This window comes from Lissotriton vulgaris, chromosome 6 (assembly GCF_964263255.1).
Source record: "Lissotriton vulgaris chromosome 6, aLisVul1.2, whole genome shotgun sequence".
In the NCBI taxonomy this organism is placed as follows: Eukaryota; Metazoa; Chordata; class Amphibia; order Caudata; family Salamandridae; genus Lissotriton; species Lissotriton vulgaris.
Window position 1 is genome coordinate 1,606,307,257 of NC_141694.1, and position 25,016 is coordinate 1,606,332,272.

At 45.1% G+C, this 25,016-nt stretch overlaps 1 protein-coding gene across 1 annotated transcript; it reads right to left on the reverse strand.

Moving 5' to 3' along the window:
• Positions 1 to 19,662: 19,662 nt before the first annotated feature.
• LOC147709195 (zinc finger BED domain-containing protein 6-like) lies at positions 19,663 to 20,952 on the reverse strand. The gene has a single exon (XM_086925448.1). It carries the CDS (start codon positions 20,938 to 20,940, stop codon positions 19,663 to 19,665), a length of 1,278 nt encoding a protein of 425 aa, XP_086781574.1. The 5' UTR covers positions 20,941 to 20,952.
• Between the last annotated feature and the right edge of the window lie 4,064 nt (positions 20,953 to 25,016).

Genomic DNA, 25,016 nt, shown 5'->3' on the forward strand with positions numbered 1-25,016 from the left:
TTACCCACCGTGGATTGTATTCAAACCACTTGCAAGCAAGCCAAAGTATCCATACCCAGCATCGCTCTAAGACTCGCAAACCCCCCCCCACAAACAGCCCCCCACCGAAACACATGCAATACAAATACTGCTAACCCTAACGAGCCCTAAGTTAAGAATATTGGCAAACGCTTTCTTTAACTATGCCAAATCCCCCCTTTCCCACCATGGATTTTCTTCAAATCACTTGCAACCAAAATTACACATTCCCACGAGTGCTCTAAGACCCCAGAACTCAGTTGCAAAAATCTAGAACACCCCGAAACACATGCAATCCTGTTGCTAGGGCTAACCCTAACGAACCCTAAGTTACAAAAAGTGCCAAAAGGCTTTGCTGCATGGATTTTCTCCAAACCAGTTTTATCTGGTATTAGACCTTCCCAGCAATGACCCAAGACCCGCCAACCCACCCTCAAAAAAGCACAACACCCCCAAACAGCCAAAAAGCCAAAAAGGAAAAACTCCTACTTACACTATTTTTCGGCCATCTGTCCAAACGCGCTGTGCAGCTAGGTCATAACTCCCGTTTTCCACCATGGATTTCCTGAAAAGCAAATGCAATCAAAATTAGACTGTGCCAGCAGTGCTCCCAGACCCCAAAACCCACCCACAAACACCCGGAACCCCCCCCCAAAGAGCACCTCAAAGACAAGCAAATCAGCAAAAATGCAAAAAGAATTTCGCCTCCGATTTGGTCCATACCACTTTTATCCGGTATTAGAGCTTCCCAGCAATGGCCCCAGAGCCGTCAACCCAGGCGAAAACAAGTAGAAGACCCCCAAACAGCCAAAAAGCAAAAGTACAAAAATGGGGACTTAGTCATTTTCATGGCAATTTCCAAAATCACTCTGCGCGCGCTCTGCAGCTAGGCCCTAACTCCCCTCTGTGGAGTTCTGGACTTTTTGGTTCCGTCCAGAGGTGTCAGGGAACAACACCCAAAGACCCCGGAGTTCCACCTGCCTTGGTGCGCAAATGAACAGAAACACGGGCTTCTCGATGGTGGCGTCAAAGACCAAAGGTTTATTACTGCAGGGACACAGAAGTCACAGAAACCACACATGGGCAGTGTCTAGGAGCCTGTTCAATTTGTACAAAGAGGGTTGCTCCTTATATACTGAATTTTAAGCTGGGGGCGAATTCTTTACATGTAATACATTCTCAAAACCTTTGTGTCTAAAACAATAAATATTTGGCGTTACACAGGAACCGTTGATAAAATCTGATGCCAAACATCTACGAAGAGGGGTTCCCACTAGTTCATCACAATCCCTTGTCAATATTGCATTCAAGAGCCGGACCGCCTCATCGTAAATTTCGTTACCTCCCCCTAATAAAGATTCAGAAAGAAAGGAACGGAGCCAGGTGTGGAAGATAGGAAAACGGGATAAGAGATGTTTGTGGGTTGTAAATGGGCAAGGCTACCGGCTTCGGCCGCCTAATCGTGATCAGGACAATGGACACGAAGACCAGTTTAGCAGGACTGGCCTCGGGCAGAGGAGGCAGCCTTTGTCGAGTCATGCAGCTACAGCGTGATCTGTTTTAAGGTGCACGTGTCATGAAAAAGGTGAATCTCCGGCTAAGGCTACGTGTCCCTAATCGAAATGAAGTGATCAGAGGTTATTGCGTATGTGAGGGCAAGAAACACAAAATGGCTGCCATGATCTAAGATGGATGCTGTGGGTAGATCAGAAATGTGTTCATAACAGGAGTGCTCTTGCTCGTAGCATAGCGAAAACACCAGGATATGCTAAATGGATCATTTGCGGTTCGCTGATACCAATATTATGTATTTCCGACAATATTGAAAACACGGGTTCAAATCGTCACGGAACCTCAGACCCTCCTTTTGCCCTTACATAGGCAATTACTCAGTCTATGTCAGAGTCTAATTCTATGCTCATCAGGTCAGTGACATGTTGTTGTATCATCATCCTTTCTCGTGCCTTTTCTCCAAACGCAGGTGGTTTCCTAAAACAGGTTGCAGCACAAAGACTACACAGAGCAGGACCACACTGGATAATCAGGCAGCATGAGAATAGGAATACTAAGATGACACCAATGACCATTAGAACCTTCCATCCCCACGCTGATATCAGAGTCCAAAACCACTCCATGAAGGACCAGTTTCCCTTGTCTACATGAATAGAGTCGGAAATCTTGTGTAGTTTCGAGATCGCCTCATAGACTGTTGGAGCATTATTAGGAATAAAGACACAGCAGCTCGATTGGATCATTCTGCATACCCCACCTCGATCTGCAAGTATAACGTCTAGAACCATACGATTCTGCAACGTCATGAGTCTATCCGCCTGAAGCTCAGCTGTCAAATTGCTAAGGGCACCAGCAGTTTCGGTAATAGTAGATTCAACTACCCGTGTTAGCTGACGTATGTTTCTACTATTGGCCATAGGCCCCCAGAACGGAAGGAAGCCTTTGAAGAAGTCTCCAGCTTCCTGACTAGCAGTATCTTCCTTGCTGAAGACACCTCTCGCTACTCTGGTCCTGTGGTAATCAGATGAAGCAGTGTATGTTGGAGGCAACAATCGAGCAATATAACATGAACCTAAAAAGTCGGCAGGCAACCATGTATAAGCTCGGTCTCGACAGATGAAGTAGGTACCCCTAGCAATAAGAAAGGCAGGGGAAGAGTTAGCCGGAAACACATAAGTCTCTACGCACTCACTCCTCCCTAGCTGAGCTCTCGGATTTCTCCCATTACCTTGCAAACAGACCTGACCTCGGTGAGGTATGACCCAGATTGGAGTTGAGCTTTTACGCTTGCTTTCTCCCAAACTAAGGCGATACTCTGAAGAATTCCAACTCAAATATACTCGCAATTCGTCTCTAGGGTAAGATGGAGTATTATTGACATCCTTGATCATGTCAATAATTCCCTGGACTAAAGCTTTGTTGGCAGAGTTATATTTAGTGGAACGTGGTGGACGTGGAGGATAGGTTTCAAGGGCATAAGCAAAGATGGTTTGAAGGGCCTGAAATGATCCATTGTAGCTGAAAGGCAAAACCAGATAGGGAATACCTTTATCCATAGTGTGGGGTATCAAGCCACACACCCAGCAGTCTGTAGTGTTAACTACCAGTTGGTGTTGATGCAAGAGCTGTACAAAAGTGTTATTAATGAATTCTGAGCGTCGAGCTTGCTCATGTTCAGGAAACGAGTGAAAAGAGTGTATAGAGGAAACAGTAGAAGTAACAGGATCAAGGGGAGGTACTGTAGTTACTGGCACAAAAATCAAACTCATACCGAAAACGATTCCACCCACCAATGTTATCAAAACAATCAAAAATGTAATGGCACATTGTATTAAAAAGCATTTGCCGTGAAGAATTCTGTAAAGTCTGTTTCTGCGAACATAAATCACATTTTCTTGTTGCAGCGCAGGAAGCTCCATCTTCTACAATCCGCTCGCGACCACTGATGATGTGTACGTAGATGAAAATGCCTCTATCAGCCCTGGGAGTTCCCAGAACCAACAGAAAGATCGACCTTGTGTCAGACCCCCGCAGATTCAACTAGGCACACAGCCACGACCCTACGGCTACCCAGACGGCAAGGCAATTTTAAAAACAATAAACAATAGCAAACTTCCTGGCTGAAGGCAAAAGTTCAAAATTTCAAAAATATCACAATGGGCAGTTGCCTGCTTTATTTGTCCATATTACGAGGTCATAAATTGTATCTTTGCTTCGCAGGTACTGTTTGATCAGCAAATAGTGTATCACTGGTAGCTGTTGCAGTGTTCAAGTTCGCAGATGACAGAGTTTTTTCTGATGCAGGGTACAAATGTTCAGAGTTCAAAAGAGTCTTTTCAGGAGGAGAGTCAGAGTTTGGAGTGTCGGTAATTAATTCGGCATCGCTGAAAGGGATGAACTTTGGCGTATGTTCAAATTCGGAGGCACCAATTCCCTTTTTCACCCAGTCGTCGTAAGGAAGTGGCAAAGGTACACGCTTGACATGAGATGCGTGCACCCAATGCTTGCGACCAGCTACACGAACTGCTGTTCTCGTTGCAAGCAGGACCTGGAAGGGGCCGACGTATCTGGGCTGAAGGTTCTTCGTCCTCGCGAAGTTTCTGATCACGACTTGATCGCCGGGTTTCAGCTGATGCCCTGGACTCTCCGGAGGCTTTGGCAATGCATCGAAAACCTGTTGGTGAATAAGACTCAATTTAGCAGTCAAGTCGTAAAGGTAGTCTATCAACATAGGGTATTCTAGAGAACAAAATTCCTTAGGCCTCGGCACTCCCCAAATATTTGCCGGGCGGCCAAAAACTATCTCATAGGGGCTAAGCCCCACTCTAGAATGTACAGTCGCTCTCGTTGATAGCAAAGCCAAAGGAAGTGCGTCTGGCCAGGGTAAACCTGTGGATGCTTGTATTTTAGCTAGTTTCAGCTTGATGGTGCCATTGTAACCCTCCACTAAACCAGCAGACTGGGGATGATTCGCACTGTGGAACTTCTGTTTTATGCCTAGGCCGGCACACACACTCTGCATAACTTTCCCTATAAACTCACTTCCGTTATCTGACCATACAATCCGTGGCATTCCGAACCTAGGGAAATATTCTTTGAGAAGAATTTTGGCAGTTGATAGGGCAGTATTGTCCTTTAGTGGGTATGCTTCGATCCACCTGGAAAAAGCACAGACTACCACCAGGACGTATTTCAGATTATTACAGCGATCCATGTGAATGAAGTCTAACTGAATCACTTCAAAGGGGCAGGAAGGAGGAGCAAAGTGACCAGCAGGAGTTGGAGTTCCCTTGCCAGGATTATGCATCAGGCATACCATACAATTTTTCACCACTCTCTCTGCACACTTACTGATCCCATCATTCTTCCAGACTGGAGCCAACATCTTACAGATTCCTTTAGAACTTATATGCGCTACTCCATGCGCCATTGTCACCACTGCAAGCACATACGCATCGGGCAACATCCAACGCTGCTGTTCTGTCAAATCAATCCAACACCCATTTGAATCCAACTTGCCCGTACTTTCTCTCCATACACGTTTTTCTTCCTCAGTTGCCTCTTTCTGAATCTCTTTCACACTTTCCATTGTATCCTCACACATTCCAGACTCAGCAATCCATCTTGCAGACGTAGCAACATACATTCTGCTCATCATGTCTCTAGCTGTCTGTTTAGCGGTTTCATCAGCAAAAGCATTCCCACGACCAACATCATCCGTGATTGCTTTATGAGCACTGCACTTCACAATCGCAACTTCAGTCGGCAAGGTTAGAGATTCCAACAAGTCGTTAACTAGCTGACCATGTTGAATCTTAGTCCCATGGGACGTAATGAAACCTCTTTCTTTCCACAAACGGCCAAAACTATGGGCCACGCCAAATGCGTACTGACTATCTGTGAACACATTCACTCTCCTTCCCTTAGCTAAAACACACGCTCTTGTTAGAGCTATTAATTCTGCAGCTTGGGCAGAATTCTGACTCACTCTTGCAGTCTCCACAATCGTCTTCAAAGTCGTTACTGCGTAAGCAGCAGTCACATCACCATTCTCCAATTTAAAGCATGACCCATCCACATATAGCGTGCCATCTGGATCTGATAATGGAGTGTCTCTCAAGTCAATACGTCCTTTTGTCTCTTCCTCCGTTCTAAAACAACAATCATGTGGCTCGGAATCACTCGACTCTTGATTAGCCGGCAACAGCGTTGCTGGATTCAATACATTACATCTTTTGATCTGAATATGACTCGCTAGTAACGTCAGCTCATAACCAGATAGTCTCGCACTGGTAAGGTGTTGTGTCTTGGTTCGGTTCATGAGTGTATCCACTGCATGAGGAACCATGACCACTAGCATGTTGTTCATCACCAAACCAGCAGATTGTCGAATGGAAGCCGCAGCTGCCGCTGTAGCTCTCAAACAACTAGGTAACGCTCTAGCTACCGGATCTAATGTTGATGAAAAATACGCACAAGGGCGTTGTTTATCACCAAATGTCTGTGTCAGAACACTCAACGCGCAACCTTCTCTTTCGTGAACGTAGAGCGTGAATGGCTTACTGTAATCAGGTGTACCCAATACAGGAGCTGAACACAATGCTTTTCGTAATTCAGTAAAACTCTCCTGACATTCAGACCATGGCACCGGACTCGGAACATTTTTCCCAGTCAAAGCTACCAACGGTTTTGCTAAAAGAGAAAAATTTGGGATCCACTGCCTACAGTAAGAGGTAATACCTAGAAAGGCACGTACTTCTCTCTGTGTGCGAGGAACACTCATCTGCGTAATTGCTTTTATTCTCTCTGGGGTCAACTTCCTTCCCTCCTTTGACAAGAGATGACCTAGGTAGGTCACTTCTTGGCAGCAGTATTGCATTTTCGAAGGTGACACCTTATGATTCAAATTGGACAAATGATGTAATAACGAAATTGTAGCTGCTTTGCAAGTTTCCTTGTCATCGGCAGCCACTAGAAGATCATCTACATACTGTACTAGAGCAGAACCTGGAGGAAGGACAAAGGTATCTAACTGACTTTTTAATGCTTGACTGTAAATAGATGGGCTTTCACAATAGCCTTGTGGAGCGCGTTTAAATCTGAAACTTCGACCTCCTAGACAGAAACCAAAAATATCTCTGCTTTCCTCGGCTATCGGAATGCTGAAAAAGGCATTCTTCAAGTCAATGACTGAAAACCAAGTAGCTGTAGCAGGAATCAATGTTAACAAGGCAGTAATGTCTGGAACCACAGGAAACTGCGGAACCACAATTTTATTAACTTCTCTGAGGTCGATGACAAAACTATACACTGGAGGCTTTGTAGGATCAGTTCGTTTCAAAATCGGTAATACAGGACTGTTACAAACATTTCCTCTAGTTTCTTCAACCACATCTTTCTTAATCAAATCTTGTACAATCAGTAAAAGTGCACGCTCACCTTCACTAGATATTTTGTATTGAGGAATTCTTGGAAATTTTACATTCGCTTTCAAAGTGACTACATATGGTGGTATTTCTAAAAGGCCTACATCGTTAGGACCAGTCGCCCAAAGAGAATCAGGGAGTGAACGCTGCTCCGGCGGGAGTGCATCCATAGACTAGTACATCGGAGAGGTGATTCTTTTACCCAATGTAAGCTGTACTCCTTCCGGAGAACAGTACAATGTCGCATATAGTCGTTTTAACAAGTCTAAACCAAGCAGATTTTCATTACAACCTGTCGTCAAAATCAGGGGTTCTTTCAATTGACACGGTCCAACAGAAATAGACAAAGGACCAGATATGGGGTTGTAAACAGGGGCGCCTGAAAAACCTACAGAAACATTTGTTGAGCCGGACAAAGGTGCGCCAGGGAGTTTCGCATGAATGATAGAACTTTTTGCTGCACCAGTATCCAACAGAAACGGTTCGACTACACCTGATGTTGCTACTGCGACATAAGGCCCACTCTGATCCACTGGAACTGATACTACTCCCTCTCTCTGTCCATGGCTGTCCTAGTACCCATTTTGCTGAAATCCCTCATCCACTTCACAATAGTCTTCAACAAGATACTGTTGAGATCTATTTTGCTGAGTAGATTGTCCATTTCGTTGATCAAAGTGATTGGAAGGACGATCATTCGTTTGTGGAGGCATAACACCTCGCCCTCGACCTCTAGAATTTTGCACAAAACCACCACGACCTCTCTGAGCTGCTGCTGCATTATTTTGCGCTAAGATCGGACACTCATTCTTGTAGTGACCCTCTTTCTTACAGTACGCACACTGGTTCCACTGATATTGAGGTCTCGGTGAACTATAATCTGTTCTTTGATACGAGTTCTGTTGCGTATTATTCTGATTCATGCGAGGTGGATACGCCTGTTGCAAAAGAACTTTAGTTTTTAAATCTTTCGTTTTCTTGTCTGATTTCTCTTTTTCCTCTTTATCTCTATTTTCATAATACTGTGCAGTTGCAAGTATTTGCGCAGTTGTAGAAACAGCCCACGCACTCTCTGAATCCTTTAATTTATTGCATAACTCAGGTAACAAATTATGCACAAATTTATCGACAAACAGTCTCTGTCCTCCTTCTGTGCTCATATCCTGACCACTATGATCTACAAAAGTCTCTTCGAACCTCGTGAAGAAGTCGGAGACACTTTCATCTTTCTTCTGTCTGCATGCGGACAACTTGTCCCAATTAACACGCAATGCAGGCATCAGAGTCTTCATTAAGTCTATTATTCTACCTGGAAGATTAGCAATTAGGGGTTCAGGTTTTGCACCACCTGTTTGCTGACCATCTGCTGCAACAATAGCTGCCCAATCACCACCTAGGGCTGGATGATTCTCTCTACGAATTTTAGCCCAAATTGGTTGCGGAACTACATTACCAAATAACATATCGATGTCTGCTAAGTTCATTATACAAGCCTCAACTGTCTGTGTTAATTCCTTATAGTATCCAGCAGGATTCTTACGCGGGTCTGGCAAGGCCTGCTTCACTGCTAGCACTTCGGCTCGCTTCCACGGAATGTGTATCCACACTCTTTGGAATTGCGCCAGAGCAGCTACAATACCACGAACATTATCAGCTTGTACAGCATCGCGCCAAATTGGAGGAACCTCCCTCATTGGATATTGGCGACTTAGCTTTGTCTTACTTTTCTCTAAATCTCTCGGTGAACGAAGTGATGGATCATTTCTATAACTTAAAATCAGTTCCATCGCTTCTTCTATATGTTGGCCTACTATCATTCCTGCAGCAAACTCTTTCTGAACTTTAATTAGGTCTTCTAAATTCGATTCAACATCATCTTCTTCTATCTCCTCACGTAACAGCGAGCACATCTCGTCAAAGACATACCGTTGTGTTGGTTCATTCCACTGCATAAATGTATCTAGCACATCTTTCGTACTATATCTCCTACTCTTCGAAATCCATCTGAGAGCCGTGGAATCTAAAATTCCCCGTTCTTCAGTACTCGGAAGCTGACTACGTCTCTGAACAGAGTCAGAAGTAGGAGTCTTGATTAAGGTTTTATAGAAAGGAGACAGAATGTTAGAAACAGAATCAGTGATTCTTCGACGAACAGAAAGTGGAGTCAGCACACTCGCAGACGTAGAGAACACAGTAGAGGTAGGAACAGATAGCGGAACAGTAGGAGTATCGAGGAAAATAGTCTGTGGAGTAGTAGGTGTAAGCGAGACAGATACAGGTATAGAAGTCGGCAATCCAGGAGGAGGAGGAGCCGTAGGAACATTCACATTAACCACAGGAGGTACAGGAGCTTGATTCTGAGGGGCAGGAGCAGGAATACCAGGTTGTCCAGCAACCGGCAATTGAACATTCGGTAAAGGTGGAGCCGTAGCACCTTGTGCATACGGTGGAGGTGACCGTAACAGATAAGACAACAGAGGATCGTTTTCAGAATCCTCTAGTATCTTAGCTGTTTTCGATGGCAAGGCAGGGTAGCACTTGTCGATCGCTAAATTATGCTCTCTGATGGCCACCTCTATGGCCTTCTCTGACTCGTTAACTTGCAGCTGCTTAGCCGCTTGCTCCAGAGTCAACTCTTCTTGCTCTTTCTGTTCTTTCTTTAACCTTAAACGAGGAGAGGGAGCTCGCACAGCATATTTGTTCGAAATGGTAATACAAAGTAGAGGGTTGTAGGGTGCTACAAGAGTGAGACGCTGTCTGGCCTGGCAGCGTGAAGTTAACAGTAAATTAAGGGTCCCCCTACTGGGAGGGGAACGCTCGAGAGCACAACCAAAAGGACCGTAGTCTTATTCCATCAATCAGTTCATCAAGACGTTTTTTGTGTGATTTCACATTTTAATCTTTCAACATGAATGTTTTCTTATATCCATATTCTTTTGGTTCTTAGTGTTTCAAATCAAAGTAGTGTTATGGCACACTTAGTACATCCAAAATTATAATTCTCGACAAAGATCCCGATGCATTTCGGGCCTGAGCCCTTTATCAAGGGAATACTCTAAAATGAAAAACGGAATGAAGCCAGAATCAGTGATGTCCTCACATAAATATATAATCATAAGCAAAATGTCTAACACATATGAATACTCATGGAAACCGTGATCATTCAGAAAGGTGTGATGGCACTAAACACAATGGTGAAGTTTACAGAGTGAAGGAATCGAAACTCGAGAATGTTAACGTGATCTAACGCGGCACCAAGTGCATTCAGCATCCAAAATGAATAGAGAACCCGAAATGTGCTCAAAGCGTCCTAGCGTTCGTGTGTATAGATTACTATCCCGAGAGTCTAAAGAAGTACAAACATCATGTGCACAGTTGAAAAAACGGGAGGGAACCCCCTCGTTAGTTACTTACTCGGTGAGTCAGATCAAAGCGCCTCGCGGAAAACCAGCGGGACGGCAGTGTAGTTAGTCAGCGTGCGCGTCAGGGTGAAATATCTAAATAGTGAACAGCGAAGATGGTGAGTGGCGCGTGAGTCTAAAGTGGCAATCAAAGAAGGACTAGAGTGAAAATAAAAGAGAGTGAAGAGAATGGTCGCCATGTTGAACAGGAAAACAATAATACTACATAACCAGAATATGTAAACATCTGAAATGTTCAAACAAAGAGTAAATACAATGCATTACAAATAACATAAAAATTCAATGCGATCATTCAACCCGTTAGGAGCCATCGTGGCGAGAAATCGGATCCAGAAGTTTTCTCGTTTCAATAGATTGGTCTTGTTATTCGGACTGAATTGGACTTGTTCCAAAACCTGAAATTTAAGTTGGGACACTGTATGTCTGAATTCTGTAAAATGAGCAGCCACACTGGATTTTAAGTTGTTAGTCCGGATATTACTTTTGTGTTCTAAAATCCTCGTGCGGATTTTTCTCTCTGTGTGGCCCACATAGCATTTACCGCAAGGACATTTCAGCAGATAAATGACATTATTGGAATTACACGTGGCATTCACTTTAAGTCTGATAGAATGTCCTTTCATAGGATGGCATATGGTGTTTCCAGTGATGCAGTTGTTACAATTAGAACAATTGAAACATGGTCTCAATCCCTTATATATCGTTGCTTTATCTTCCTGATTAGGGTTACAAAGAAGTTCCTTTAAGTTCCTCCCTCTGGTGTAGGCAAAAATGGGTGGTTGTTTGAAGAGACCCTTGAAGTCTGGTTCTAATGTTAGGATTGACCAGTGTTTTCGAATGATGGATTGAAATCTGTTAGAAATGTTCGAATATTTGGATACCACGACCAGCCGGTCTGATTGATCTTTGGTTTTGGGTTGTAGCAGAACAGGCCTACTTGTTTTCTCACATCTTGACAAGGCTAAATCTAGTATCGGAGGAGGGTATCCTCTGTTTTTCAGTCGTTCAAGGGTGTGTTTCATCTGTGTTTTGCACTGATTAGGGTCAGAAACAATGCGTTTGATGCGCAATAATTGCGCATAGGGTAAATTGTTCTTCAAACTAGGGCGGTGAAAACTCTTGTAATGGAGAAGGGAATTACGATCTGTGGGTTTCTGATATACTGTAGTGGACCATTCTCCCATGTTCCTATGAATTTCTACATCCAGATAGTGTACTTGTTTTTCACTGTACTCCCAGGTGAATTGTATTCTTTGGTTAAATTGATTCCAAGTGTCAAGGAAGGTGTTCAAAGATTCCGTGGTGCCCTCCCATAGGAGAAAAATGTCATCAATAAAGCGCAGAAATAATCTGCCATGATCTTTCCAGCTTTTTTGCGTTAAAATGTGAGACTCCTCAAATTGCTTCATGTAGAGATTGGCGTAGCAAGGAGCTGCCGAATTTCCCATGGCAGTGCCGTTGAGTTGTAAAATCCATTTGTTTTTGACTGTGAAATAACTGTGATAGAGAGTGAATATGGTTAACTGCATGAGGAAAATTTTCAGGTCTGCATCGAGCTCAGATGCGGATAGGATGTTTTCTATAGCTTCAATACCTCCTGCATGGGGGATGGAGGTATAAAGGGCACATACGTCCACCGTGCACATGATGAGCTGAGTGTGTTTGAGATCGTTCAAGATAGGTTCAATTTTAAGGAGAAAATCTGTAGTGTCTTTAACGTGTGATCCTGTGGCCTGAACAAAAGGTTGTAAATATCTGTCCAAGAATTTACCTACATTCTCATGTAGGCTGCCTCTGGTTGATACTATAGGTCGGAATGGAGGTTGTGTAGGATGCTTGTGCATCTTGGGAAGCATGTAAAGAGTGGGTGGTTTGGGATTGGATGGAGTCAAGAATCTCCGAGTTTTGTCGTTAATGGTGCCTTGATCAAAGGCATTTTTGATGATTAGTGTCAAATCTTGAGTATATTCTTTAGTGGGATCTCCAGGCAGGAGATCATAAGTGTCTTTGTCATTGATATGTAAATCCAATTGTTGGTCATAGAAGGAGGTGTCCATGATGACCAGGGCACCTCCCTTGTCAGCATTTTGGAATGTGATGGATTTGTTGTTGGCCAATTTTTTTAGAATGTTTCTCTCTTTTCGGGTTAGGTTTCCTCGTTTTATACTGGATTGAAAAGGCAACTTCAAGATATCTTGTTTGATCAAATTCTCAAACGTGTCTATAATTTTGTGACTTTGTGGTGCCAGAAATACACTATGCGGTCTTAATCCTCTGAGCATGTCGTCATCGTCAACAGGTGTCGGTATGATGTTCGTGAAGTAATGTCTTAAACGGATATTGCGAACAAGTTTAAATGCACTTACTTCCATCTCAAGTGTGTTCATGGCAGTGGTAGGGACGAAGGATTGACCCTTTTGTAGGGTATTGATTTCTTCATTCGTTAAGGTTGTAGAGGAGATATTGATGACAAGATTGTCCTGATGATTTAACGTCTGCCTTTGGGTTTCTTCTTCGTTTGAGGAGGTGTTTTTTCTGTGTCCTCTGCGGGTTTTTCCCCCCCGGGATCTTTTTGTTGGTCCAGACCTAATTCTAAAAAATGAACTGTGGGGTCGGTAGAGGTACTCGGAGCTTGTGAATCTGTATTTGTGGTCGTACGTGTGGGTCGAGATCTGGTGTCGTCTTCAGAAGAGGATGTTTCTGTAGCTGATGTGGCATTGTAAGGTTTGTTGGAGCGTCGGCGGGCGTACACCTCTGCCCAGGTGTACACCTCGCCGAGCTTATAATCTATAGTATCCCTCTTGAACTTGCGCAGTTTTCTCTCCTGCGTTTCACGGGTATGTTTCTCCAGTTGGATATTGATATCTTCCAACATTTTGTTAAGATCCTCGGCAGTCATGGTGTCGGTCAGTTCCTTTTTAATATTTGATATCTCTCGTGTTAGTTCCTCCAGAGATTTGGACAGTTCCTCTACGATCAATAAAATGAGATCGAGGGAACACTTATTCAGTATTGAATACCAACGTTCTACAAATTGTATATTGTTCTTGCAGAGAAGTGGTTTAAGTGGGACCCTCAGGCCCCGAGGTATCCGTTGTACCCGATGGTACCTTATCAGGGTGCTCGCATGAAGTTTCTGGTTTGACTCCTTTTTCAAAAGATAGAGTAGTTGTTTGAGATTGCTTTCCGCGCTACGGGTGTTGCCAGGCGCGGTAACTTCCTCTTGGATTAAATTATAGATTTTACTGGCATCTTCCGTAGTGTATGCGAATGTGGTAGCTTTTTGGTCTGTCATTCCTGACACCGTGTCAAAATTCATCTTCAGTCGCGTGCTGAGGTCCAGGGACAGATAATGTAGAAATTAAACGAGGAGAGGGAGCTCGCACAGCGTATTTGTTCGAAATGGTAATACAAAGTAGAGGGTTGTAGGGTGCTACAAGAGTGAGACGCTGTCTGGCCTGGCAGCGTGAAGTTAACAGTAAATTAAGGGTCCCCCTACTGGGAGGGGAACGCTCGAGAGCACAACCAAAAGGACCGTAGTCTTATTCCATCAATCAGTTCATCAAGACGTTTTTTGTGTGATTTCACATTTTAATCTTTCAACATGAATGTTTTCTTATATCCATATTCTTTTGGTTCTTAGTGTTTCAAATCAAAGTAGTGTTATGGCACACTTAGTACATCCAAAATTATAATTCTCGACAAAGATCCCGATGCATTTCGGGCCTGAGCCCTTTATCAAGGGAATACTCTAAAATGAAAAACGGAATGAAGCCAGAATCAGTGATGTCCTCACATAAATATATAATCATAAGCAAAATGTCTAACACATATGAATACTCATGGAAACCGTGATCATTCAGAAAGGTGTGATGGCACTAAACACAATGGTGAAGTTTACAGAGTGAAGGAATCGAAACTCGAGAATGTTAACGTGATCTAACGCGGCACCAAGTGCATTCAGCATCCAAAATGAATAGAGAACCCGAAATGTGCTCAAAGCGTCCTAGCGTTCGTGTGTATAGATTACTATCCCGAGAGTCTAAAGAAGTACAAACATCATGTGCACAGTTGAAAAAACGGGAGGGAACCCCCTCGTTAGTTACTTACTCGGTGAGTCAGATCAAAGCGCCTCGCGGAAAACCAGCGGGACGGCAGTGTAGTTAGTCAGCGTGCGCGTCAGGGTGAAATATCTAAATAGTGAACAGCGAAGATGGTGAGTGGCGCGTGAGTCTAAAGTGGCAATCAAAGAAGGACTAGAGTGAAAATAAAAGAGAGTGAAGAGAATGGTCGCCATGTTGAACAGGAAAACAATAATACTACATAACCAGAATATGTAAACATCTGAAATGTTCAAACAAAGAGTAAATACAATGCATTACAAATAACATAAAAATTCAATGCGATCATTCAACCCGTTAGGAGCCATCGTGGCGAGAAATCGGATCCAGAAGTTTTCTCGTTTCAATAGATTGGTCTTGTTATTCGGACTGAATTGGACTTGTTCCAAAACCTGAAATTTAAGTTGGGACACTGTATGTCTGAATTCTGTAAAATGAGCAGCCACACTGGATTTTAAGTTGTTAGTCCGGATATTACTTTTGTGTTCTAAAATCCTTGTGCGGATTTTTCTCTCTGTGTGGCCCACATAGCATTTACCGCAAGGACATTTCAGCAGATAAATGACATTATTGGAATTACACGTGGCATTCACTTTAAGTCTGATAGAATGTCCTTTCATAGGATGGCATATGGTGTTTCCAGTGATGCAGTTGTTACAATTAGAACAATTGAAACATGGTCTCAATCCCTTATATATCGTTGCTTTATCTTCCTGATTAGGGTTTCTTTAACCTTTTCATTTCTCTCTGTTTGGATTCTTTTCGCCAGTAACGGAAAGAATCAAACATTGCCGGCCGGGCTTTCTTCCTAAACAATTTTGCTTCTAAATTGTCAAGGATTTCGGGTTCAAAACTACCATGCAGTGGCCAACTAAGGACACCATCTTTCTCAGTGTATCGGACCCACACCTCATTGTAAGATATAGGACCCACACCATGTTTACAGTACAAGTCATATAGGGGAGTCCCAATCGGAGGAACCAGACATGAGTCCTCCAATCGTGAGTCACTGTTGCAACCAAAACAAGACAACATACAGTTTCTCCGACTTACCATTTTGCAATCCGGAACACAAAACAAACAAAACAAGAAACAAATATGTGCACCTGAACCAAGAACTTAGGCCTACCAAAACGAACTGATGTATCGATACCCAAACTAAACCAAATAGATTATCGTAACCAGAACAACCAGTGATAATCTTACGAAACCAAACCAAACCAAGAACTAAAAAAGGATTTTAACAACCTTCACGAAGTAACCAGCTAGCAACCACTAAATACTTAACTGAGGCACTGAAGACGTCACCAAGGAGAAAACCCGTCACGTTTCGCTGTACTAAAGACTACACCTCGGGTCCAAGACAGGGCGACGGTCAAGGCAACGGCCCACTGCAGCCGTCCTGAACGGGAACCCTCGTGGAAGAGAACTTCGGGCCACTTTTGCGATATGCCAGGATCGATGAAGTGGGGCGCCTCCCTCAGAAATCTTCACACGAAGCTTCTCGAACTCTTCAGGCTTCTGGACCGGTACCGAATGACGTCGCCCAACGTTGGGCGCCAATTGGAGTTCTGGACTTTTTGGTTCCGTCCAGAGGTGTCAGGGAACAACACCCAAAGACCCCGGAATTCCACCTGCCTTGGTGCGCAAATGAACAGAAACACGGGCTTCTCGATGGTGGCGTCAAAGACCAAAGGTTTATTACTGCAGGAACACAGAAGTCACAGAAACCACACATGGGCAGTGTCTAGGAGCCTGTTCAATTTGTACAAAGAGGGTTGCTCCTTATATACTGAATTTTAAGCTGGGGGCGAATTCTTTACATGTAATACATTCTCAAAACCTTTGTGTCTAAAACAATAAATATTTGGCGTTACACAGGAACCGTTGATAAAATCTGATGCCAAACATCTACGAAGAGGGGTTCCCACTAGTTCATCACAATCCCTTGTCAATATTGCATTCAAGAGCCGGACCGCCTCATCGTAAATTTCGTTACCTCCCCCTAATAAAGATTCAGAAAGAAAGGAACGGAGCCAGGTGTGGAAGATAGGAAAACGGGATAAGAGATGTTTGTGGGTTGTAAATGGGCAAGGCTACCGGCTTCGGCCGCCTAATCGTGATCAGGACAATGGACACGAAGACCAGTTTAGCAGGACTGGCCTCGGGCAGAGGAGGCAGCCTTTGTCGAGTCATGCAGCTACAGCGTGATCTGTTTTAAGGTGCACGTGTCATGAAAAAGGTGAATCTCCGGCTAAGGCTACGTGTCCTTAATCGAAATGAAGTGATCAGAGGTTATTGCGTATGTGAGGGCAAGAAACACAAAATGGCTGCCATGATCTAAGATGGATGCCGTGGGTAGATCAGAAATGTGTTCATAACAGGAGTGCTCTTGCTCGTAGCATAGCGAAAACACCAGGATATGCTAAATGGATCATTTGCGGTTCGCTGATACCAATATTATGTATTTCCGACAATATTGAAAACACGGGTTCAAATCGTCACGGAACCTCATCTGCCACCATGGATTTGCTTCAAACCTCTTGCAATCAAAAGTATCCATACCCAGCAGTGTTTCCAGACGTTGAAACCCACCCACAAACACCAGGAAGCCCCCCAAACAGGCCCCCAAAAACGCTAAAATGAGCTAAATGTCAGAAATAGCAAAAACTTTTTCCTCATGGATTTTGTCCAAACCACTTCTATCCGGTATTAGACCTTCCCAGCAATGCCCCAAGACCCGCCAACCCACCCGCAAAAAAGCACAACACCCCCAAACAGCCAAAAAGGAAAATCTCATACTTACAATATTTTTCGGCCTTCTGTCCAAATGCGCTGTGCAGCTAGGTCATAACTCCCATTTTCCCCCATGGATTTTCTGAAAAGCAAATGCAATCAAAATTAGACTGTGCCAGCAGTGCTCCCAGACCCCAAAACCCACCCACAAACACCCGGAACCCCCTAAAGAACACCTCAAAGACAAGCAAGTCAGCAAAAACGCAAAAATAATTTTGCCTCCGATTTGGTCCAACCACTTTTATCCGGTATTAGAGCTTCCCAGTAATGGCCCCAGAGCCGTCAACCCAGGCGAAAACAAGTAGAAGACCCCCAAACAGCCAAAAAGCAAAAGTACAAAAATGGGGACAGTCATTTTCATGGCAATTTCCAAAATCACTCCGCGCGCGCTCTGCAGCTAGGCCCTAACTCCCCTCTGCCACCATGGATTTGCTTCAAACCTCTTGCAATCAAAAGTATCCATACCCAGCAGTGCTCCCAGACCCCGAAAACCACCCACAAACACCAGGAAGCCCCCCAAACAGGCCCCCAAAAACGCTACATTGAGCGAAATGTCAGAAATAGCAAAAACTTTTTCCTCATGGATTTTGTCCAAACCACTTCTATCCGGTATTAGACCTTCCCAGCAATGCCCCAAGACAAGCCAACCCACCCGCAAAAAAGCACAACACCCCCAAACAGCCAAAAAGGAAAATCTCATACTTACAATATTTTTCGGCCTTCTGTCCAAACGCGCTGGGCATCTAGGTCATAACTCCCGTTTTCCACCATGGATTTCCTGAAAAGCAAATGCAATCAAAATTAGACAGTGCCAGCAGTGCTCCCAGACCCCAAACCCCACCCACAAACACCCGGAACCCCCCCAAAGAGCACCTTAAAGACAAGCAAGTCAGCAAAAACGCAAAAAGAATTTCGCCTCCGATTTGGTCCAAACCACTTTTATCCGGTATTAGAGCTTCCCAACAATGGCCTCAGAGCCGTCAACCCAGGCGAAAACAAGTAGAAGACCCCTAAACAGCCAAAAAGCAAAAGTACAAAAATGGGGACTTAGTCATTTTCATGGCAATTTCCAAAATCACTCTGCGCGCGCTCTGCAGCTAGGCCCTAACTCCCCTCTGCCACCATGGATTTGCTTCAAACCTCTTGCAATCAAAAGTATCCATACCCAGCAGTGTTTCCAGACGTTGAAACCCACCCACAAACACCAGGAAGCCCCCCCAAACAGGCCCCCAAAACGCTAAATTGAGCTAAATGTCAGAAATAGCAAAAACTTTTTCCTCATGGATTTTGTCCAAATCACTTCTATCCGGTATTAGACCTTCCCAGCAATGCCCCAAGACCCGCCAACCCACCCGCAAAAAAGCACAACACCCCCAAACAGCCAAAAAGGAAAATCTCATACTTACAATATTTTTCGGCCTTCTGTCCAAATGCGCTGTGCAATTAGGTCATAACTCCCGTTTTCCCCCATGGATTTTCTGAAAAGCAAATGCAATCAAAATTAGACTGTGCCAGCAGTGCTCCCAGACCCCAAAACCCACCCACAAACACCCGGAACCCCCCTAAAGAACACCTCAAAGACAAGCAAGTCAGCAAAAACGCAAAAATAATTTTGCCTCCGATTTGGTCCAACCACTTTTATCCGGTATTAGAGCTTCCCAGTAATGGCCCCAGAGCCGTCAACCCAGGCGAAAACAAGTAGAAGACCCCCAAACAGCCAAAAAGCAAAAGTACAAAAATGGGGACTTAGTCATTTTCATGGCAATTTCCAAAATCACTCTGCGCGCGCTCTGCAGCTAGGCCCTAACTCCCCTCTGCCACCATGGATTTGCTTCAAACCTCTTGCAATCAAAAGTATCCATACCCAGCAGTGCTCCCAGACCCCGAAACCCACCCAAAAACACCAGGAAGCCCCCCAAACAGGCCCCTGAAAACATGATAGTGAGCAAAAAGTCAAAAACGTTTTCAAGTCTGATTTGGTCAAAACCAGTTTTATCCGGAATTAGACCTTCCCAGCAATGCCCCAAGACCCGCCAACTCACCCGCAAAGAAGTAGAACACCCCCACAAGTGCAGAGTCTTTCTTCATTGGGCGTAATCCAGCCCTCTGCTTTGAGGGAAATAGGAGTCTGGAGGAGGAGGATAGAGGAGCATGTTCTTGTGAACTTGTAAACCTGAGGAATGCAGACTGCGGCACCTTCAAATCAATAAGCAAATAAGTGAAGACAGTTCTGCTGATGGGCTTGTTTTTGTGATTAGGTGATTAACGTTTTAATTATATTAACTGTGCAAAACAAAGAAAGACAGAAACACGGGAATAAAAGTGAATAAGGGCGAAAAAGAAAGTTATTGAATCATTGGCTCATTGTCAGGGCTCGGTGTCAGGGAATAAGAGTTCGTCCTCATACTCTACGAATTCAGGCAAGAGTAGGTCAGTGTCACCTAACAGAGAAGAAATTTCCTCATCTAAGTTGCTGTCCTCCTCGTCTTCTTCCGGTGTGTATTCTCGTACTTTGTAATCTGGTGGTATGAGGTGCTGATTCATCTTGATCATTGTTAACCTCTCCACATTTTTGGGCGAGAGGCGGGTCCGTTTGCAAGTTACAATGCCACCAGCAGCACTGAAAGCACGTTCAGAGGACAAGCTTGCGAGTGGGCAAGACAAGTAGTTTATAGCCAGGTTTGAGATCTGTGCCCACAATTCTTTTTTCCCATGCCAATACGCCAATGGGTCAGCATTAACGTAGACCTTTGTTGAGTCATTCAGAAAGTCCTGCACCATCAACTGAAGGTTCTCCACGGTTCCTCCACTTTGCTTACTTTTTGCTGGGACCTTTTGAGAACCAAACCCAAGCAGAGTTAGGCAATCCTCTTCTTCACCCAATGTTACTGTTGTGTCTGGTGCAGATGATCCGGTTGCTGGTGTCTTTAATGGCTGAGAGGTAACTTCTGCCACAGCCACAGGTGCAGAAGTGGATTCTTTTGACTGGGGATGGCCTGCTGATGCTGATGTACTACCTTTTCCTTCAATTTTCTGCCGTTCTCTTTCAAACCTCATGGCTGACAAGGCTAGCCAATGTTTGTACTTTGTAACATCTTCATCACCAAAAGGAAAGAATGCTCTGCCTGCCTGCGCCTTTTTGTAGCGTGGATCCAGAATAGTAGCACAAATGTAATGCTGTTCTGAGTGGATCATTTGAAGACGTTCATCGCCAAGTAGGCGCTCTAATAATTTCTCCGCCAAAACAAAAGCTTCTTGCTTTTCTTCATCTTTTTGAAACATAGAAGACACCGCCTTCAGTTGGTGCTCCAGCATGCGCAACAAAGGGATAGCTTTTCCTAAATTACACTCCTCCCTGCTGACTGCACGCGTGAAGACCTCAAAAGGATGAAGCATGTCTGTCAAGCTTTTAACTAGCTTCCATTGCGCCACATCTATCCCCAGGTCCTTCTGAGCTGTACCCAGTGTTAAGAAATACTGATCGAGTACCGTAAACTGCTCATACAGACGCTCAAGCATGTAGAAGGTTGAGTTCCAACGTGTTGGCACCTCCTGGATGAGTGCTTTCACTGGCATTCGACGTTCATGTAGCAGGCCCCTCAGATGCTTCCGGGCCTTAAAAGAATGGCTGATATGGTTGCACATTCTTCGGCAGGTGGCCACTAAATCGCACACTGGACAGTCTTCACTCAAGAACTTTTTAACAACCAGGTTTATACAGTGCGCCAAACATGGCACTCTGAAATAGTTACCCAGATCCATGGCCTTAACTACATTGGCGCCATTATCCGTGGAAACATAACCAATCTTGCGTTTTTTTGGGGACAGCCAGTGAAAGATCTTTGTGTTAAACTCATTAAAAATGTTTTCTGCTGTATGACGTTTCTCCAAGCCAAACATGGCTAGTGTTGCATGTTTCCGAGCAGCTTTAAAAACTTGGTCCGGGTCAACACCTGCGTTTAGCTTTGCTTTAACCCCTGAAAAAGAGACCCAGTGTGCAGTGATGCACATGTAATCAGTGCCTGCGCCACTGGTCCACATGTCTGTTGTCAGATGTATCGTGTGAGCAGCACTCTTCTGCAAAGCTGCCCCAATCACCTCCAGCACATCTTCATGTAATGCTGGAACCGCAACTCTGGCAAAATAGAACCGACTAGGAACCTTCCATTTAGGGCTGAGCGCTACCACTAATTCTAGAAAACCAACCCCTTCTACAAAAGAAAAAGGGAGAAGGTCCAGAGCTAGCATTTTAGCCAGCTTAGTGTTATACAGACGCGTCAGTGGGTGGTTGCATTCATATGGCGCTTCTCAAAACAACATGGTTCTAATGTTGGCTTGGACCATTTTACGGGATGATGATGATGACTTCTTCGACCCAGTTACGCTCGCTGGTGTCTCACTCTCTCCCACACTCTTAGTGTGGCTCACAGGGGGTGTGCTGACAGGGGTACTGGGTGTAAGTGAAGTGTTTGACGCTTCTTCCTCCTCGTCATCATCAGATGAAACATCAATGTTTTGTTGACTTGCAATTCGGGCTTCCTTGATCTCCTTTAGGTGCGCAAACCATTGGACAGCGTGCTGTCTCTTAAGATGACCTCTCTGGCCTCCGGTACCATAGTTGGTACCAAACTTACCACGACTAACTGCAAACTTACAAATGCTACAAATGGCTATGTTTTCCTTTTTTGGGCAAACACTAAAGAAGTCCCAAACTGCGGACTTGAAATGTCTGTGGGGGCCGGAGGAGGCGATACTGGTGGTGGTCATGCGTCTAATGGTGGTGTACTAGTTAACTCCAATGATGGTGTTCCCATTGCCTCCTCGTCGACAACATCATCACGCCCTCAGCTTTTCGGGCTAGGGTCAAAATGTCTGTTTGCTGCATGCCTGCTGAGGCTGGAGTGAAGCCTATGATGACTGCGTCGTAGTCGTGAGAGTCTTCATCAGCAGGATCATACGCCACTTCTTGTTGAGTGTCATCACACTCCATAACTATGAGAGTTTCGGGGACCTTCCTTTTACGCTTAGCTACCTTTGTCAGATCATGGTGTGCCTCACTTTCAGACGGCAGTGGTGGTTCCCAAGTTAGATCCATATCATTAGAAGGAGGTGGACTTGAAGAAGATGTAGACACCACCCTTGATCTTTTCCTTGCTAGGGATGTGGAAGACAATGAATGATCATCAGGAGGAGTGGTTTCCTCAAATGATACCTCGGCTTGAATGTCGATTTCCTGATGTGCCCCTACTTCGGGAGGAACAACTATTGTGGGCACTTGTGCCCCTCCATGCACCTCTGCTTGTGCATCTCCTTGCGCTGCCTCTCCTTCCACATGTACTTGGGCTTGTACTTGCACATGTGGTTGTTGTTGCGGCTGTGGTTGTTCAACACTCGTCAGAGTAGTTACAACAACCTGTGTTGATTGAGGGACATTGCTGCTACTTTCTTGCGATGAGCCAACATCACTGGTCGATGGTGATTGAACAAGTAGACTGGCTGCCTCTGCAGCACTCAAGGGCTTGGACTTAAGTTGGCATGGTGGTGGTGGCACTGAGCCCAATGGAGCGGGGGTGCTGCTCCCAGCTTGGTACCCAGCAGATCCCGCTGCAGGCGTACTTTTTTTTTTATTCCCAAAAAATGTGGCGGGCGGCACACCAGTCTCCTTGGTAACTTGCTTCTTCTGCTCCTTACGGGCAACTTTCTTGCTAGAGGAGCTACGGGGAACTTTTTTTGGGGCCATCTTCTTCAGAGGTCAGAACAGCAGGCCGCAATGGCACGAGTTGCAGAGTTGTCTGTGGCCAGACGTGACGTCGCGTGACGTTATGCTGCACACACACACCGCTGCAGGACTTCTTCCTGGCACTGGTGGTTCTCTTGAGTCTTGTGCAGCTAAAAGCAATGGAAGACAGAGGAACATCAGTTCAGTTATACACCCTAAAAATTTGAAAACCACATAAAAATCAGCACAATGCGATGCCATCCAAGCCCTCAATGATGTTGAAATTCAAGACACCCCACAGAAAGACTAGGCCCATGCACCACTCACTACCCCTGGGCATAATGGATGAAAGCTAGGCAAAATGGGTGCAGGCCTGAGAACACTGCCTGCATTCAAAATGGCCCCTTGCCTCCCAGCACATGGCCAGGGCCTGCCTGTACCAGCACTCAAAATGGCCCCCACCCACATGGCCAGTCCCCATGAACACCCCAGAAAATCGAAAAACACAGAAAAATCAGCACAATCCCATGCCATCCATGCCCTCAATTCAATTCAATTCAATTCAGTAATTTATATAGCGCGCTACATACCCAGAGGGTCTCAAGGCGCTTGGAGAAGGGTGGGGAATTACTTGTTGAATATCCAGGTTTTAAGTTGCTTTCTGAATGCTAGGTGGTTCTGAGTGAGGCGAAGGTGAATGGGGAGTGAGTTCCAGGTTTTAGCCGCCAGGTAGGAGAAGGATCTTCCTCCCATGGTGGTTTTGTTGATGCGAGGTACAGCAGCAAGGGCTTGGTGGGAGGAGCGTAGCTGGCGGGAGGGGGTGTAGAAGGAAAGTTGTGTGTTGAGGCATTCGGGTCCAAGTTCGTAAAGTGCTTTGTGTGCGTGGGTTAGAAGGCGGAATGTTATTCTCCTATTGATGGGGAGCCAGTGGAGGTTTTTCAGGTGACCAGAAATGTGATCTTTACGCGGAATGTCTAGAATGAGTCTGGCTGATGCGTTCTGGATGCGTTGGAGTTTTTTCTGAAGTTTTGCGTGGTACCGGCGTATAGGGTGTTTCCGTAGTCCAGGCGGCTTGTAACCAGTGCGTGGGTGACCGTTTTTCTAGTTTCAGTGGGGATCCATCAAAATGTTTTTTTGAGCATGCGAAGAATGTTGAAGCAAGATGATGAAACGGCGTTGACTTGTCTGGTCATCGAGAGTGAGGAGTCCAGAATGACGCCCAGGTTTCGTGCGTGGTCTGTTGGGATGGGTGCTTTTCCAAGGGACTCTGGCCACCACGAGTTGTCCCAGGCGGAGGGGGAGGTACCTAAGATAAGGACTTCTGTTTTGTCGGAATTCAGTTTCAGGCGGCTGTGCTTCATCCACTCGGCTACTTCTCTCATTCCTTTATGTAGGTTGGTTTTGGCGGTGTTAGGGTCTTTGGTGAGTGAGAGGATCAGTTGAGTGTCATCAGCGTAGGAGATGATGTTGAGGTTGTGTTGACGTGCGATGGCCGCGATGGGGCTCATGTATACGTTGAAGAGGGTGGGGCTCAGTGAAGATCCTTGTGGCACGCCGCAAATGACTTCAGTGGCCTCTGATTTGAATGGTGGGAGGCGGACTCTCCGAGTTCTTCCGGCAAGGAACGAGGTGATCCACTCCAGTGCTTTTCCTTGAATTCCGATGTTTCTGAGGCGTTGTAATAGGGTGCTATGACAGACTGTGTCGAAGGCTGCGGAGAGGTCGAGGAGGATGAGGGCGACTGTGTCACCATTGTCCAGTAGAGTTCGAATGTCGTCTGTTGCTGCGATGAGTGCGGTCTCAGTGCTATGTTTGGCTCGGAAGCCGGACTGTGAGGAGTCGAGGGATTTGTTGGTTTCAAGGAAGGCGGCGAACTGGTTGTTGACAGCTTTCTCGATGACTTTGGCCGGGAATGGAAGGAGTGATATGGGGTGGTAGTTTTTGAGTTCCGTGGGGTCAGCTGTGGGTTTTTTCAGAAGGGCGCTAAGTTCGGCGTGTTTCG